The following is a 19,138-nucleotide window of genomic DNA, read 5'->3' on the forward strand; positions in this document are numbered from 1 at the left end:
TCTATTGGTGGCATCCGTATGTTAGTGGGCTGAACCAATCTGATCACACGACCAATGGCACGAGGGTGAGAGTAGGATTTTGATTGGCTATCAAAATATCTGTATATCTCACCTCTAGCGCTGATTGGACATGAAGCCAGAGGCATGTCCCGCTGGCTGTCGCTTGATGTTTTCAAGATTGTGGTATTTAATTAACAGTGCCGACAGCTTCATAAGGACGCTTTATCCCTTCTAAAACTACCCCTCATCGTACGAAGTGGTTTGGAGGTATTACTATATATAGCTACAGGACGTTTTCACGATTAATTAACTGGAAGAAGCTAGCTAACGTTATATTTTACTAACAATTCAACATTTACTTGGCAGGCTTCATTTTGCTATCAAAATGCAAATCAAGGAATGTATAGTGTCTGCACCAGGGAAAGCTATCCTCCACGGAGAACACGCTGTCGTGCATGGCAAGGTAAGTATTTTTTATATTTCACCTTTATTTAACCAGGTAAGCTAGTTGAGAACAAGTTCTCATTTTCAACTGCGACCTGGCCAAGATGAAGCAAAGCAGTGCGACACAAACAACAACACAGAGTTACACATGGGATAAACAAGCGTGCAGTCAGTAACACAATATATAAAAAATAAAGTATATATACAGTGTGTGCAAATGGCATGAGGATTTCCTATTTCACAACAAAACACCTTCACTCATGCTGCCAAACATACCCTTGTAAAATTGACCATCCTACCGATCCTTGACTTTGGCGATGTCATTTACAAAATAGCCTCCAACACTCTACTCAGCAAATTGGATGTAGTCTATCACAGTGCCATCCAGTTTGTCACCACAGCCCCATATACTACCCACCACTGCGACCTGTATGCTCTCGTTGGTTGGCCCTCACTACATATTCGTCGCCAAACCCAATGGCTCCAGGTCATCTATAAGTCTATGCTAGGTAAAGTCCCCGCCTTATCTCAACTCACTGGTCACCATAGCAGCACCCACCTGCAGCACATGCTCCAGCAGGTATATTTCACTGGTCATCCACAAAGCCAATTCATCCTTCGGCTTTCCTTCCAGTTCTCTGCTGCCAATGACTGGAACAAACTTCAAAAATCACTGAAACTGGAGACTCATATCTCCCTCACTAGCTTTAAGCACCAGCTGTCAGAGCAGCTCACAGATCACTGCACCTGTACATAGCTTATCTGTAAATTAGCCCATCCAACTACCTCATCACCATATTGTTATTTATTTTGCTCCTTTGCAACCCAGTATAGCTACTTGCACACTCATCTTCTGCACATCTATCACCCCAGTGTTTAATTTGCCATACTGTAATAATTTTGCCACTGGCCTATTCATTGCCTCACCCCTCTTATCCTACCTCCTTTTGCACACACTGTATATAGACTTTCTCTATTGTATTATTGACTGTATGTTTGTTTATTCCATGTGTAACTGTGTTATTGTTTGTCGCACTGCTTTGCTTTATCTTGGCCAGGTCAGTTGTAAATGAGAACTTGTTCTCAACTAGCTTACCTGGTTAAATCAAGGTGAAAATAAAAAACAGACATGTACTGCACAATATTATAAATGCAACAATTAATGATTTGACTAATTTACAGTTCATAAGCAAATCAGTCAATTGAAATAAATGTAATTAGGCCCCAATCAATGGATTTCACATGACTGGGCAGGGGCGTAGCCATGGGTGGGCCGGGGAGGGCATAGGCCTACCCGCTGGGGAGCCAGGCCCACCCACTCACAATGAGTTTTTCCCCACAAAAGGGCTTTATTACAGACAGAGATACTCCTCAGTTTCATCAGCTGTCTGGGTGGCTGGTCTCAGACGATCCCACCGGTGAATAAACTGGATGTGGATGTCCTGGACTGGCGTGGTTCCATGTGGTCTTCGGTTGTGAGGCCGGTTGGACTGCCAAATTCTCTAAAATGACATTGGGAGGTGGCTTATAGTAGAGAAATGAACATAAATTTATATGGCATCATCTCTGGTGGACATTTCTGCAGTCAGCATGCCAATTGCACACTTCCTCTCAACTTGAGATGTATATGGCATTGTTGTGTGACACAACTGCACATTTTTATTTGCCCTTTATTGTCCCCAGCACAAAGTGCACCTGTGTAATGATCATGCTGTTTAATCAGCTTCTTGATATACCACACCTGTGGATGGATTATCTTGGCAAAGGAGACATGTTAACTAACTGGGATTTAAACAAATTTGTGCACAACATTTGAGAGAAATAAGCATTTTTTTTGTGTATGGAAAAATTCTGGAATCATTTATTTAATCTCATGAACTATGGGACCAACACTTTACAGTTTACGTTTTATTACTTTATTGTATGAATATCTTACTGAAGATAGTTGTCCATGCCAGTCCATCATCTTTATGTATTCATGAGATGTGTTCGTCATATTTTTTTTTTAACCTTTATTTTACTAGGCAAGTCAGTTAAGAACAAATTCTTATTTTCAATGACGGCCTAGGAACAATGGGTTAACTGCCTCTTCAGGGGCAGAACGACAGATTTGTACCTTGTCAGCTCGGGGATTCAAACTTGCAACCTTTCGGTTACTAGTCCAACGCTCTAACCACTAGGCTACCCTGCCGCCCCCCAGGACAAGCATTTTTATTGTTTTCAGTTCACCGAAAGATTGGTTGTTGAAATTAAATTGATTTGACATTAACCACAACAATAATTCAGAGGTATTTTTGCTCCCACCCGTGCTAGGTGGCTCTGGCTGTAAGTTTGAACCTGCGCACATACCTACGGTTGCAGGCCACATCCACCAGTAAAGTCTGCATCAATCTCCCCAACATCAACACTTTCCTCAGCTGGGATGTGGCCGTGTTGAAGCAGCTCCTCCCTGACTCTGGAGGTGAGAGATGTTGTAGGGCTGACAGATTGGTAACTGGAGTGGGATTTGAACCCTGGTCCCTGTCAGTCCAACACCTTAGTCATTACACAAAGAGGCTTGAACCTCTTGACCAGGTAGGTGTTGTACAAAGGTTGCTACACTACCCCCCCCCCCCTTCTGAAAGCTTGTCCCTTCTCTTCACGTTCCTGGCATCCATGTTGTGGTACATAATGGCCTCCCAGTAGTTGTATTCCACTTCTGATAGTGCTGAGCTATAAGTGCTTTTTGTGGTAGTTTCGGTTAAATACTTTTAATGAAAAAATATTCATGGATTTGGGTTCTGATTATTTGGGTAAGGTTAAATGCTGTAACCACACAGAATAAAAGTCCCATGATGGTAGTGACTACCCATTACTGCTTATCACTTATTAACCATTTATGCACATTACTTTAATAAAATATTTCAGTTATTGTGTGTATTACATTTGTTTTATTTAATTCCAAGTAATCTCATCTCTATAGAGCTGCTGCCTATGATTTCTGACAAAATCACTGTTTTGTAGTTCTTCAAAGTAAATAAAGCATACTTTTTATGACTGCTGAATACCAACTATCAATCACTTGTTTTTTCAGGTAGTGATACCTCGAAGCAACAGCTGCTCTCTCTATCGCATCACGATCGTGCTTTCTTCTGCTTCTGTAGCAGGCGTAAAAGAACAGACCAAACACCTACTGTGCTGGAGTGTGCGATCAATTATAGTCTGCCGAATTCTGTGCTACTAAGAAAAAATACATCTATCCATACTAATTTCTATCACCCTCCCCAATCAAGCACCCCTACCCTATTACACTTGATATCATGCTGAAACAATCCACCCTCAGGATTATTCAGCATGTTCGACAGTAACATCTGCTTTCCATTTCTTGCATTGGAAAAAAGGAATCCTATCTGTACTGAGCAGCACTGATAAGCTTTCACATCTTTGACCTTCTTTCCTACTGATCAATCCTTTGGTCTCAATCACTCTGCCTCTCTTCACATTTTCTATAATATCATCTATGGACATAGATAATGGAACCCCAGTGATGACTCCCCTCAACCTAGCATAAGCACCAGGGACATGGCTTTTAATCTTCTTCCCATTAAGCTTTTCCATTAGCAGAATATTCCCTTGCTGAGCCTGGCTACCACAAAGTATTAGCAGTCTTCCATTTCCAATGAACCGGGCTAGTTTGAATTCGCCTATCTCTTTCTCTACGCCATTGGTTAATCGGATAGGGTGTAAGTGAGGCCCTGTGGTCTCAAACACCATCAGAACTTTCCACTCCGACACATTATTAGTCTTGCTTCCTACCTTGACCCTCTTTATGCCTTCTTTACTAGATGCTCCACTGCTTTCTGTTTCATGATCTCTCTTCTTCCTATGTCTTTCCACTACAGACCATTCAGATCCTTGACCCTAATCCTCCTGATCCATATCATCAGAACTGTCACCCATATTGATCACATTCCAGCACAGCCATTTTCTCGACTTGGTCCGCACTACTCTCCGCCACTCTCCGCCATGTCCAACCATCCGCCATATGTTCTTGCAAATCGTCCCGACGTCCCGCTTCGTCTTCCGTCTCTCCATTATGGTCATTGTAGTTAATTGCCATGTTTTATATATATATTATTATATATATATTATTGGCCTGTTTGAATCTACAACTCCCTACTACATCGCATAGTTCAGGCTTGATCTGATTTATCTCTAGAAAAACTGTGCAATGTATGTGCGCATTGAGCTCAATTCCCCCAAAAAAAAAACGTAACAAATGAATAAGTAAAATAAAAAAATTCAGTTAATCAATCAGCACAAGACTCCAATGTAGCACGTTTTGGAGATGAACTGGACTTGATCCCAAAAACTATTGGCAAAGTTGTAAAATAACAGCTGAAAGTATCGTTGTGGTTGTTTTTGTTTTATTCTCTTATTGTAATGTTGTCTTTGTCATTCTGTCTCACAGCTGAGCTGGGGAATGTGAATGAGCTTGATGCAGAGCTTGTCAGGATGCTGCGAAACTTTGTTGGTGTATCAAATGGAACCTTGGATACTCGCAGCATGGCCATCCTAGCCTTCCTCTACATCTACCTCTGTGTCTTTGCCAAGTCAAGGTAAGAGTGTCAACTGATTTATATAGGCCTGTTAACATAGGGTAATGCTAATCTTGGTACCCAAGAACCAAACCTCTAATGCCCAAATGAACACCACAGACCTCATCCTAGTGAGAAAGACTTGGACAGATAGGAGCTGGGTAGATGCTAAGGAGTAGGCCTAATCGTGAATTGACGCTTGCAGTGCTATGCTAGCATGTCTGAGATAGTGGTGGACGGTCTCTGACAGGACGGACAGCCACTAATGATAGGCTGGCACTGGGCTCATGCTGCAAGTATGGATGCGCTTGTCCCTAGGGTAAGCAGCTCCTTAATTAGTTTTGAGCGTCCTCCTGTCCTGTCTGCCCAGAAAGAGCCTAGCTCTCATGGGAATTGACAGTGCCTGTCCTGTCTGCCCAGAAAGAGCCTGGCTCTCATGGGAATTGACCGTGCCTGTCCTGTCTGCCCAGAAAGAGCCTGGCTGTCATGGGCATTGACAGTGCCTGTCCTGTCTGCCCAGAAAGAGCCTGGCTCTCATGGGAATTGACAGTGCCTGTCCTGTCTGCCCAGAAAGAGCCTGGCTGTCATGGGCATTGATAGTGCCTGTCCTGTCTGCCCAGAAAGAGCCTGGCTCTCATGGGAATTGACAGTGCCTGTCCTGTCTGCCCAGAAAGGGCAAGTCTACTGCAGTCACACCCATGCACATATGTACGCCACACTAATCGTTAACAATAAAAAGGACTGCTGTGTCTAGACCCTTTGGCCAGTTGGATTAAGATCAAAGGAAATGTGCTTTTTTAAAATGTTTTTGCTGTAGGAGCTGTTGCAAAGTGTGATGTTTTTGTGTGGGATTGAGTGCCCTAAAACCTATTACAAACACTAGTGTAGCTAGTGTTTAAACACAAAAAAAAAAAACGTTATTTTTAGCTTTTTCATCCACATTTAAGTTTTTCACTCAGCCATACCCAACTAGGCTGAAGAAATCCTACTACAGTCACATTCCTAGATGTAAGAAAGCCATGCTGATAATGTTTGCAGTAATTGATTGAATGTGGTTAATAGTTCTCGTCCATCTCAGGGAGTTGCCCAGTCTGACGGTGTCTGTGTGGTCAGAGTTGCCAACTGGAGCGGGTCTGGGGTCCAGCGCTGCCTACTCTGTGTGCCTTGCTGCAGCCATGCTTTCTGCCAGTGGGACCATCCCTTCTCCACTGAGTGACCAGGAAAACACAGCCAGGTAATGACCTGACACCAAATACCCTACTGGATCTATTAACATTGAATTATTTAAAGAAATCTCTCAGTACCTGTTTTTTTTATTGGAACAAACAAATAAAACATTGTAAGCGATATTTGTCTTAATTTATAGTTACGAGTTAATTTAGAGTAGCGGCTGCAGCACCACTAGCTGAGTCCTTGGATATGCTATTCCACCTTCCAGACAGTCAGTCAATACAAATATATTCTGCCCACAGTGTGAACTATTTGCTTCCGTTTGGCTGCAGTTTCTCCAGCAACCTACATATTGTTTTTCAGTCATCTGTAAAGATTTTGATAGTTTTCAGATCCCCATTTTTCTTAAATCTATTTCCACAACTGGAGGATGCTTGTTCGTTATAAATTCTGGAAGTCAGGTCGGACTTTGTTTCTGATGTCCTCATATGTCAGTATGGGTGGGGCTGGACTCATCACAAGCACAAAGTGGGGGACAAGAGGGCTATGTTAGATAGGGGTTGAAGGCCCAGTGTAAATCCTCATTGTAATCATTTCTTCTGTATTTCAATGTGTTTCAACAGGTGGGGTGAGGTGGAGATGGAGCTAATTAACAGGTGGGCGTTTCAGGGAGAGAGGATCATCCATGGGAACCCCTCAGGGGTAGACAATGCTGTGGGGACATGGGGTAAGACCCGGATCCCTCTGCCTTGTGCACTCAACAGCACAGACCCCACGGTAGCACACAGCTTTGTGGTGTGTGTGGTACAATGAATGGTGTGATACAATCTGGCAGCATGTTCTGTCTGCAGGACGGCACTGAACGGTATTGTAGCAGGAGTTACTTTTCTTGTGTGTGTTCTCTGTGAGCAGGCTGATGTTACAGTTAGCAGTGGGGAAATGTGCTGCATGTAATGCAGTAACCAGCTGCAGTATTCCTTTGTGGTGTGAGGGCTGTTTTGCAGCCAGAAAATACTATTTTGCTTAAATTACTCTTATTATGGTATCTGATTGATGGCCTATCACTTTGCTTTGACTCTTGAAGGTGGCATATTGAGATACCGTTCTGGGAAGATAACAGCCTTAAGCAGGTACTGTACACTAAACCAATCCCTTTCCATGTCACTGCAGTGAATATGGTCAATGGGCCTAATTTACATTGCCAGTTTTACAGTGTGATAGCATGCCTTATTTTAAAGTAGTCGACTGTGTTGTGGAGGGATTAATGAATGTCATCCAGGTCAGTGTGTTAATGGATTATAGTCTTGAACAATTATGGCAGGTGGCATTAAATCCCCAATGCAGTTACAATGGACTACTTTAGAATAAGGACATAACTCCGTGACACTGCCCATGCTGTCACAAACAATGAATGGAAAATATAGTCTGTGCTCCTTCTCTTTGGATTCTATGGACTCCACTCTGCTATTGCCACTCATGAGGAGAAACATTGACAATAGCATCACCTGAATAAATACAGGTACATAATGTGGTATGATATTGCTAACTTTCCTTTAATATTTTCCCACTTGTAGGGTCCCAATGTTAAGGATCCTACTCACGAACACCAAGGTCCCTCGCAGCACCAAGGTACTTGTTGCTGGAGTGAAGGACAAAATGAACAAGGTACTAAATGGCTGTGCTCTTGTCTACACTGTGTTCTCCTCCCCAGCCCTGTAATTAGTGTAATCACCAGGGCTTTAATTTGCATGGGAAAGACACTCTGGGGCCTGGCATTGACTGCCTTCATAAAACATGGAGAAGAAGCGCTAAGCTAGCACCCCTGTGTGCCGTTGCCTAGGTGACATCCACAGGTGTGAGCACTTCTGTTCTGTTAGATTGTCATAGGTGACTTTACTGGCAGTGTTGTGATTATGGGAAAGAGCTACATTTTTTCGCTCAGCACCGAGTGACTGGCTTTTTGTGCTGCTATGCAATATGTACTGACTGTTTTAATTAATGATATGACCGCTAGATGAGACGTTATTATGGACATTTGCTGCTTTAGTCTGCACGGGCTTTTTAAAAGTATATTTAGTGTTGTTAAATTCCTTTACTTTGAATTCCCAATTATTTGTAAAGTATTCATTCTATATTTGATTTGCTGTTCTCTTCCTCCCCCCCTCCAGTTTCCTTCTATTATAAACCCTGTACTGGAGTCTGTGGATGCAGTCTCCTGCACCTGTGAGCAGACCTTAACAGAGATGGCCAGCGACACCCCCACACCAGAGCACTACAATGTCCTGGAGGTACAGTATGGAAACGCATGTTGCCTATAGACGGTGTGTTCTGGTGGGGCAGACACTACCAGTCTGACACAACGTAGAAATTATTGACTTACTCTTACACATTGTAAAAGCCAGGGGTGCAACTTTCACTAGGGATGGGGGACTTTAAAAAAATATATATATATTTCACCTTTATTTAACCAGGTAGGCTAGTTGAGAACAAGTTCTCATTTGCAACTGCGACCTGGCCAAGATAAAGCATAGCAGTGTGAACAGACAACACAGAGTTACACATGGAGTAAACAATTAACAAGTCAATAACACAGTAGAAAAAAAGGGGAGTCTATATACAATGTGTGCAAAAGGCATGAGGAGGTAGGCGAATAATTACAATATTGCAGATTAACACTGGAGTGATAAACGATCAGATGATCATGTACAGGTAGAGATATTGGTGTGCAAAAGAGCAGAAAAGTAAATAAATAAAAACTTTGGGGATGAGGTAGGTGAAAATGGGTAGTCTATTGGTAAATAGCCCATGTGCAGCGATCGGTTAGCTGCTCAGATAGCTGATGTTTGAAGTTGGTGAGGGAGATAAGTCTCCAACTTAAGCGATTTTTGCAATTCGTTCCAGTCACAGGCAGCAGAGTACTGGAACGAAAGGCGGCCGAATGAGGTGTTGGCTTTAGGGATGATCAGTGAGATACACCTGCTGGAGCGCGTGCTACGGATGGTTGTTGCCATCGTGACCAGTGAACTGAGATAAGGCGTAGCTTTACCTAGCATGGACTTGTAGATGACCTGGAGCCAGTGGGTCTGGCGACGAATATGTAGCGAGGGCCAGCCGACTAGAGCATACAAGTCGCAGTGGTGGGTGGTATAAGGTGCTTTAGTGACAAAACGGATGGCACTGTGATAGACTGCATCCAGTTTGCTGAGTAGAGTGTTGGAAGCCATTTTGTAGATGACATCGCCGAAGTCGAGGATCGGTAGGATAATCAGTTTTACTAGGGTAAGCTTGGCGGCGTGAGTGAAGGAGGCTTTGTTGCGGAATAGAAAGCCGACTCTTGATTTGATTTTCGATTGGAGATGTTTGATATGAGTCTGGAAGGAGAGTTTGCAGTCTAGCCAGACACCTAGGTACTTATAGGTGTCCACATATTCAAGGTCGGAGCCATCCAGGGTGGTGATGCTAGTCGGGCATGCGGGTGCAGGCAGCGATCGGTTGAAAAGCATGCATTTGGTTTTACTAGCGTTTAAGAGCAGTTGGAGGCCTCGGAAGAAGTGTTGTATTACATTTACATTTAAGTAATTTAGCAGACGCTCTTATCCAGAGCGACTTATGGCATTGAAGCTCGTTTGGAGGTTAGATGGCACAGTGTCCAATGACGGGCCGAAAGTATATAGAATGGTGTCGTCTGCGTAGAGGTGGATCAGGGAATCGCCCGCAGCAAGAGCAACATCATTGATATATACAGAGAAAAGAGTCGGCCCGAGAATTGAACCCTGTGGCACCCCCATAGAGACTGCCAGAGGACCGGACAGCATGCCCTCCGATTTGACACACTGAACTCTGTCTGCAAAGTAATTGGTGAACCAGACATGTCCCCTTAACATTTTGAAATTGCATTTGTTGTCCCCCCCCAGTTTTATCATTGGAATGTGATACAAAATGAGGCAACGTTGTGCTTTAGGACCATGCGGATGCCTGCAAGCGTTCGGGTAGGCTGTTTGGAGTGTTTATCTTAATTTATAAAAATAATTATACCCCCCTCACTTCTAAAACCAAAGTTGCACCCCTGGTAAAAACTATAGCTGCATGAAAAGCCAAAATACAGAACAAAATTGTGTTTTCATACAAACCAGATTGAAAATGAAATTATGTAAAAACCCACAGCTGCTATTATGTCTCCCATAGGAGCTTATTGACATCAACCAGCACCACCTGAATGTGATTGGTGTCGGACACACGACCCTGGACACCCTGTGCCAGGTCACCCTGGCCAGAGGTCTACACAGCAAGCTGACTGGTGCCGGAGGAGGGGGCTGTGGCATTACCTTGCTTAGACCAGGTACTGTAGCTGACTGCTAGTAACACCTCCCTACACTTTCATCTGGCTCACAGTAATCAAGTGGGGGTGTCTGTATGTTATGTGTTCTTACACTGCATTGGCATTGCCACCATCTATGGCCCTGGCCTTCATTTTGGGGCAGAGTTGCTGAGAGCCTTGTTGCCTTGTCTATATTTTTATGAATAGTGTGACCTCTTAACGGTGAGCGAGATCTGTGAAATGACATCTGCTGATTCTATGTCGACACATCAGTAGATTTGGCTCATTATATTGATTTGACGGTGAGCCAAGATATGGGTTGTGTGCCAAAATGTCACCCTCAGTCATCCATAGGTAAAAGTTATGTTGTCTCAAACTGACAGCATAGAGAAGGAGAGCTGGTTGAGTTAGCCAGGAGGATCCTGTGTTTCACGCTTATCTTCCACAAAAATACACTGCCACATTTGCTTATGCCTGCAGCCCATAACACTATATAGCCCCAAATTAAGTTTATTTGTTTTGTTGTACTAGCAAACAAGTGTTGCACCTTTTTTTGTGGTTTGCAGCTATTTTCCAAAAGGTTTAGTCAAGTGTTTCCCTCAGTGCTCTCAGATCAGCTTTGACCTGAGACGTTTTGATTTGAGCGAGAGCAGGGACGAAACATGCAGTGATGTAACCTGCTGTCCTGCAGCCTTGTTAAAACCCACCACTGTCTGACATGCTACGTATTTATCATTTCTTTGTAATGAGCATTGTGATGATTTTTCTCCACATAGAGATGTATTTTAGCTTACTGTTTGTTCTTCAGCTGAATAAATACTACTACAGTATAGTAGCCATTTCAGACACTTTTATCCAAAGCGACTTACTGTACAGTACAGAGAGTGGGAGCAAACATTTTGTTAATATATTTGACCCCAGTGGGAATTGAACCCATGATCCTGGTGTTGCTAGTGCCATGTTCTTCCCAGCTGAGCCACACACTGAGCCACACAGCACCACAGAAGCGGTTCAGGTTAAATGCCCTCTTCAAGGTCAGTCTGAAATCCAAATCCCACGCAAACATTTCCTTAGCTGCATGGTGGGAGGCTTTCTACTTTTACTTTCAGAAATTGCTCCCCTATTTGACACATTTTCACCCCAAGCATTTTAGCCCTAGCCTATGTTTACACATTATTATCCAGTTATTGGGCACCCTGGTGTTTGCTAGAGAGGGCTTTGTAGGTTCAGCTCTCACAGCGGCTGTCAGACTCCACCTCCTAGTGGGAGTCTCGCATCACAGAACCCTAGGGTGCGGACTCCGAGGGGTGCCATTTCAGTAGCAAACCTAGTCCTTCTCCCAAGCTCTACAGATGTAAATTAATCTTCCGGTGCAGTAAGCAGGAACGGAGGGTCAAAAACAAGTTGGGTGTTAAATGTAATTCACAATGTGTGATGGTTTGTTTTTCTTTGTGATTTCCTCTCGTAGAAACGGAGTGCTCGGTGATCCAGAACACGATCCAGGACTTGAGAGACTGTGGCTATGACTGCTGGGAGACCCGTATCGGTGCAGCAGGTGTGCAGCAGCACTCTCCCCTCGCTGTGAAAGAGCAGGTCCTGGAGGTTTTGGCGCGCTACTGAGACTCACTGGCCATGGGTGTGCCCAATGCCCTCCCTACAGGGTAGCGGGGAGCTTAGCTCCATGACTCTGGCCTACCAAGTCTTCTATTGTAAACCTTTCTGGGATATGTGGGACGGTAGCGTCCCACCTCGCCAACATCCAGTGAAAGTGCAGGGCGCCAAATTCAAACCAACAAAAATCTCATAATTAAAATTCCTCAAGCATACAAGTATTTTACACCATTTTAAAGATAAAATTATTGTTAATCCAGCCACTGTGTCCGATTTCAAAAAGGCTTTACAGCGAAAGCACCACAAACGATTATGTTAGGTCATCACCAAGTCACAGAAAAACGGCCATTTTTCCAGCCAAAGAGAGGAGTCACAAAAAGCACAAATAGAGATAAAATGAATCACTAACCTTTGATCTTCATAAGATGACACTCATAGGATTTCATGTTACACAATACATGCATGTTTTGTTCGCTGAAGTGCATATTTATATTTTAAAAAATCTCATTTTACATTGGTGCGTTACGTTCAGTAGTTCTAAAACATGCAGTGATTGTGCAGAGAGCCACATCAATTTACAGAAATGCTCATCATAAATGTTGATTAAAAATACAAGTGTTATACATGGAATTAGAGATATACTTCTCCTTAATGCAACCGCTGTGTCAGATTTTTTAAAAACGTTACGGAAAAAGCAAACCATGCAATAATCTGAGTACAGCGTTCACACAACAAAGCAGCCAAAAAGATATCCGCCATATTGTGTAGTAATCATTAGTCAGAAATAGAATCAGAATGCACTCCCAGGAATCCCAGTTCCATAATACATTTTTGATTTGTTCGATAAAGTTCATAATTTATGTCTAAATAGCTTCTTTTGTTAGGGCGTTTGGTAAACAAATCCAAACGCTCGTTCAGGTCCAGCCGAACGTCGGGACAAAGTTAAAGAAGTTATATTACAGGTCGTAGAAAATTGTCAAACTAAGTATAGAATCAGTCTTTAGGATGTTTTTAACATAAGTCTTCAATAATGTTCCAACCGTAGAATTCCATTGTCTGTAGAAAAGCAATGGAACGAGAGCAAACTCTCTCGTGGCCGCGCGATACGAGCCTGTGGCACTCTGCCAGACACCTGGCTCAATCCCCTCTCATTCACCCCCACTTCACAGTAGCAGCTTCAAAAAAAGTTCTAAAGACTGTTGACATCTAGTGGAAGCCTTAGGAAGTTCAATATGACCCCATTTACACTGTATATTGGAATGGCAAAGAGTTGGAAAAACTACAGAACTACTTTCCCACTTCCTGGTTGGCTTTTTCTCAGGTTTTCGCCTGACATATGAGTTTTGTTATACTCACAGACATCATACAAACAGTTTTAGAAACTTCAGTGTTTTCTATCCAATACTACTAATAATATGCATATATTAGCATCTGGGACAGAGTAGCAGGCAGTTTACTCTGGGCACCTTATTCATCCAGGCTACTCAATACTGCCCCCTGTCACCAAGAAGTTAAGGAATAACAGCAGTATGGGTTGACACGTAAATGTTAATAGCACTTGTCTATTAGACTACCAACAGTCAAGACGCTTTGTGTCAGGGGAGGACAATAGCTCATCACACCACTTATTTTTCTAACTCTGAAATCATGCCATTTCATGAGGTCATGAAACTAATATTGTAGGTTAACTAGGCAGGTGATCACACGTCACTTTCAAATGTGGTTTTCTAGTTTTCACTATTGGAGTATGAGCCTCCCCTGAATATTAACAGACTATTATGAATAATATTAACAGATGTGGGTTTGAACCGTTTTTCATGAGCTTTTCATTAGATGTCTAAAGCGGATGCTGCAGAAGAGCAAGAAACACTGTGCTCAGCAGTGTGTCTAGCTGCTGGTTTTGGCAGAGAGAACTAGTATTCAAAAACGAGTCAAAACGAACCCACTGGGATTTTTTATTTTTTTAAATGTATTTTAAGACAGATGACCAACCTTGACTTTAGTGCTTATTTGTTTTCAACTCAAGATTGGTCCATCTGTTCTTTTTCAGTGTGCGGTTTTTAGTCTTGTTTTTGAATATCAGTACCTTCGTTGACGTCTTGTTAATTTCAAAAGAGGGTGCCGTGATCTGTTTGTCCAATAGATGGCAGCAAAATGTAAGAATTCACTAACCTCAACAGGGATTGAGTGAGTCAGAGCAACAGGGACTGAGCGAGTCGGAGCGATAGATTGTCATTCAGTGTTTGCTTCAGGTGTCAATACAATGCCATGGCTGATGCACTATTTGTTAAACTAACCTTTTAAAACTGAAAACCTTCTAGTTCTATGTGTCGCATAAATGAAATGGTGTGTGGATGTCTTTTTAAAGGAGCTATTGCACACTTGGACACCATCCAAGACTAGTTATGGTGAATTCATTGACTAAAAATAAAAATAAAAGATTTTTTTACATAAACCACTTCCTCAAGAAGCATAGCACGGTAATTGTTTTTTCAAGGTCCAAAGCAAAAATGGTATTTATCCATACTTTTTTTGTGGTGAGACCATGTTTTTTTTGAAGACAGCCCCTCAAGCTCTTCTTTCCAAGAGCTGAGTATGAAATTGAAAATGACAGCCATTATCTGATTTCTTTGGTCATCAAATATGTCTGACGCATCATGCCGCAGACCAAGAAATCCAAGGCCTTTAAAAATAACTATTGGTAGGTAGGCTAGGCTACATCTCTGCCTTTCACATTGGTTTTCATGTTTGTTATTTATATTAACCATGATATGCTAGAGCATGTATGAGGGGGGAAAAAAATCAAATCTTGAATCAATGTATTTCAGTACATATCAGAGGAGGCTGGTTGGAGGACCTAAAGGAGGATAGGCTCATTGTAATGGATGGAATAAATGGAATGGAGTCAAACGTGGTTTCCATGCGTTTGATGCTGTTCCATTAATTCCATTCCAGCCATTACAATGATCCTGTCCTCCTATAGCTCCTTCCACCAGCCTCCTCTGGTACATATGCATCCCGTATTTCTATTGATTTATTTTCAAAATTAGGAAAAGCATTTGTTTTTGATCAGTATTAATGTTGTGTGAGAAAGGTGGTGTAGCAGATGAGGAATGGGAGGCTGGCTCTCAAAGGCTTATCAGTGAGCCTGGATTAATGTCCTCTAATGTGGATCAACAGCTCGTGGCGTGCAGTGACTCACGCTTACTTTTGTGCTGACACACACACACACACACACAGGCATCTTCAAATTATGTTTTACTTAACTGCTCATCCACTAAGCATAACAGAAATTTCTGCCTATGCTGCATTCATATAAGATATGGATTAGCCTAATTTAGAAAACTTCTCATTTCGGAAAAGGTCAGTTGGGGTTATCTGAGTCTTAAATCTCAATTTTTATTTAATTTTAAATGTCATGAAGATTGAGTAGTGTGGACCTGGCAGTGTGTATGAATGAACGGCATTTGTCACATGCCCCCCCCCACCCCCCTCCATCCCTTTCCGCCTGTCGCCCCTCTCGTCCCCCTGAATTGTGTCATCTTTATGTCAGTGCTGCCCCCGTCACTGCTCTGCACAGTCTCCCCTAACCCCCGCTGCAATTTAATTACCACTGCACTTTTCAATTGAAATGGCATTGACGAGGGGGGACAAGAGGGAGACAGCAGCCCAGCCGTGCCCGTTTCATTTTAAGCTCCTCTTTCTTCTCTACTCTCTCTCTCTCCTTTTACCCCTGCGAGGCACAGATGTTTTTTTTTATCAATGTCAGTGCCAGCTTCTTTTTGCTCTGATGAATAGATTCTAAGAAGGCCCTGACATTATTTCAGATAACAGAAGGAGCAATGAAAGGGGGTCAAGGATAGAGGGAGAATGACAGCACTGGAGATGACATGAAAAGCCAAAAGGGAGAATGTGTAAATTATCTATTTTTTTGTGGTTTTGTTTTCACAAAGTGTGCAGTGTTTGAATCATTATGGGAGAATAATAAGGGATGCAGAAATCGTACTGCTCAAGCAAGAGTAATGCAATGGTTAATTTTGCTATGGAAATGTTGTGATCATGATCACTATGGCACCACCATCCCTCTGGTCTCAATGAGCTGGTGAAATGTTGTCATGACCCATTCACTTTCAACACACAATTGGAACTGGCAGACAATATACCACTTTGTTCTTGGCCATGACTGTTTGCCTATACATGTTTTTCCTTGCAGGTCATTATATCGGTATCTATGTCAGTTGGAGATTTTGAGTACAGTATGTGGTCATTAACATTTAGTTGTTTCTTAGGATCCCCATTAGCTGTTGCCAAGGCAGCAGTGTGTGCATGTGCGTGCATGTCCATCCTCTCCCAGCCTACAGGCACAGACAGACGGCTGACTAACAGCCCCTCCCCCACACACACACTCATTAGTGCTCTGTGACCCTCCTGTGGGGATGTTGCCCTTTTGGGGAAGTGATGGGGCGGAGGGGGCCAGGGGCAACTGGCTGTGGTGAAAGCAGGCATCTGCTGACCCTATTAAAGCCAGCGGGGTGTGGTGGAATCTGTGACAGAATTCCCCAGAGTCCATGCTTCATTTGAAGAGGACTGAAACATTGGTGCCACTTTGGAAAAACAATGGGTCACATGTGACTCACGTGAGCACTAACATAACTAGACAGAGTTACCAGAACTACATCAACATAGAGAGCGTTGACCACCACAGCACATGACTAGTGTCCACTCCACATACCATAATCATGTCATTACATCGATCAGGTAACTGGTTGTGTGAAGTAGCGGAAGAAACCTGCACAGTAGTATGTCATCCCCTTTGTGCTGGCAGCTCTTGTTTTAATTGCAGGCTAAGGTTTCTCTTTTTCTTGTTGCCTTTGAAGAGCCTTGTTGATTTTTATACCACCCCTCATCTCTGCTCTGCTCGGTTTAAGAGCAAATCCCTTATGGCAAAGTTACCAGGAATGTAAAAGCATAAAATCGTCAGCAATTTTTTTTTAAATTATTTTTCGCCAGACTGATGTGCAATCGAGACGTTTTGAAAAATTGGGCTCCTCTGCTTTTTAAAAAGAGTGAGAGGAAGTATTGAGGCTGTATTTTATTCCTGCGGTCTGTCTCGTAGATGGGTCAGCTCAAGGGCTAGCTCATTGCCAACTCTGTTAAAAAATATGTATATTTTCTACTGAATGAATCAAGCGCACCCCAACTCTAAAGCAGCTATGCTCCTGTTATGGTTAAATGAACTGAACCTGTCAAAAATCCCCACCAAAACTTTGGCAATAATGATTTCTCAGGTTGTGTAGTTGTCTTCTGTGGAATTAATGCTATCTACTGTGGCATTTGGGTGAATATGCTAGTAAATGATATTGAAGTGGTTTCTCTTGACGTCTCTCGGTTATGAAGCTTCAATCAGAAATATGTACAATTCATTGCATCTATTGTAAATCTAGAGACTCAAACATTGATGCCAAATCTTTAATCATGCAACCACCCGCGTTAAGAACCTGGCATAGAACTCAATGCAATTACACTTGGCTTTCTAAAGAACCCAAATATCCAAGCAGAAAGTTGATAAGCTGGCTATTATTAAATGAATGCTAATCTAACTTGCATACTTTGAACTGCCTTTTGAATAGAAAATACACTCATTGTCCTTGGGATACCTGCCAATTTAATCCTGCTGTGTGTCGCTGAGGTTTTGAGAGGATGAAGATCTTTCTATTTAATCACGTCATCACAGTGTGATTGACGGCCTGTTAAAGCTCAGTCAACCGCTCATACTTAAAGATTCAGCATTAAAGTGAATAAATCAAGGTGAACAACGGGATTCATAAAATGGGGGGAAAACACATTCATCCCTATTAGGAGTTCTGTGATTATATCCCGTTGGTCTGTGCCCCACTGGGGACCATACACCATCATTTTATAGTATCTTTACTTATACTCCAAGTATGACAATTGAGTACTTTTTTCCACCACTGCTGTTTAGACCACTCCACTCATGTAATTACTATGGGACAGGTAGGAGAGTTCATATTTCATCTGCCTCATTCACGATAATATCTAATAATCTGAAAGCGTTGCAAAATTGGTATCTCTTCTTGCTCATGCATTATGAATGAGTCACTGTTTTGCATAGATTAGCAATCACAGAAACCTTTCAAATCAAAATGTGCCAGGAGGGTTCTCTCTTTTTTTTGAAGATGTGAGGTGACACATCCCTGCGCTTTTTAAGATATGACAGATCAGGTGATACTGTCTCTCCCCATTTCTCTTCTATTCTCCCTCTTGCGCTCTGATTTATGTCTCCATGCATATCATCATCATAGGGGGAATATATGTAATTTTCAACCTGCTTTTAAAGTGATTGCTCACTTGCTGAATATTTTTGCATCTGCAGTGTTGTCTGGGGCAGCGTGGCTAAGCTCAGCAGGGATGTTCTATTATCAAATTAAACATTTTCCACAACCTAGGAAGAGGAAGATGGCACTGTGACCATCCTTTAAAACCTCTTCAGCTGACAGGAAAAAATGTGAATTTCCACCTAAAATGTTATACCCAAACTAAAAAGTGTATAACTTAGGAATTATTTGCTGCATATGGATGGTATCGTTTGAAAGGAAACACATTGTATAGAAATGTCATATCATAGATGGGAATTACACAAGATAAGGTTTATTTTCCACATCACATGAAGAAGTAGTGCTGAGCATTGTTTTGGAGTTGTGGCCCAAAATGTACTCAAAGTATGACATACAGTTAGTTATACAATTGCAAACATTTGGAAATGGTTTAACAGTTTTCAAAACTGAGGCCTAAAACATCTAACATATCAGAGGTGCAGAGCAATGTTTTCAACAATACACAATAAGTCAGTGTCCTGGGAACATATTGAAGTGTATTTGATTTGGGCCAAGCTTAGGTGCACTCACACAAAACAATCAATAATGCTGGCAGCAATCAAGCTGGAGATGTTGGCCAAGGGGATGGGGGGTGCTAGGGGTGGCAGTAGGGAGGGACAGCT

The 19,138-nt window shown here is 42.4% G+C and overlaps 1 protein-coding gene across 1 annotated transcript; it reads left to right on the forward strand.

Moving 5' to 3' along the window:
• The first annotated feature begins 164 nt into the window (after window positions 1–164).
• On the forward strand, window positions 165–17,789 carry LOC115110986 (mevalonate kinase). The gene is made up of 11 exons (XM_029636870.2): window positions 165–267; window positions 367–463; window positions 2,758–2,905; window positions 4,895–5,042; window positions 6,100–6,255; window positions 6,815–6,918; window positions 7,276–7,321; window positions 7,766–7,856; window positions 8,360–8,479; window positions 10,377–10,530; window positions 11,978–17,789. Exons 2-11 carry the CDS (start codon window positions 386–388, stop codon window positions 12,127–12,129), a joined length of 1,197 nt encoding a protein of 398 aa, XP_029492730.2. The 5' UTR covers window positions 165–267; window positions 367–385; the 3' UTR covers window positions 12,130–17,789.
• Window positions 17,790–19,138: the final 1,349 nt, after the last annotated feature.

This window comes from Oncorhynchus nerka, linkage group LG27 (genome assembly GCF_034236695.1).
Source record: "Oncorhynchus nerka isolate Pitt River linkage group LG27, Oner_Uvic_2.0, whole genome shotgun sequence".
NCBI classification, from domain to species: domain Eukaryota; kingdom Metazoa; phylum Chordata; class Actinopteri; order Salmoniformes; family Salmonidae; genus Oncorhynchus; species Oncorhynchus nerka.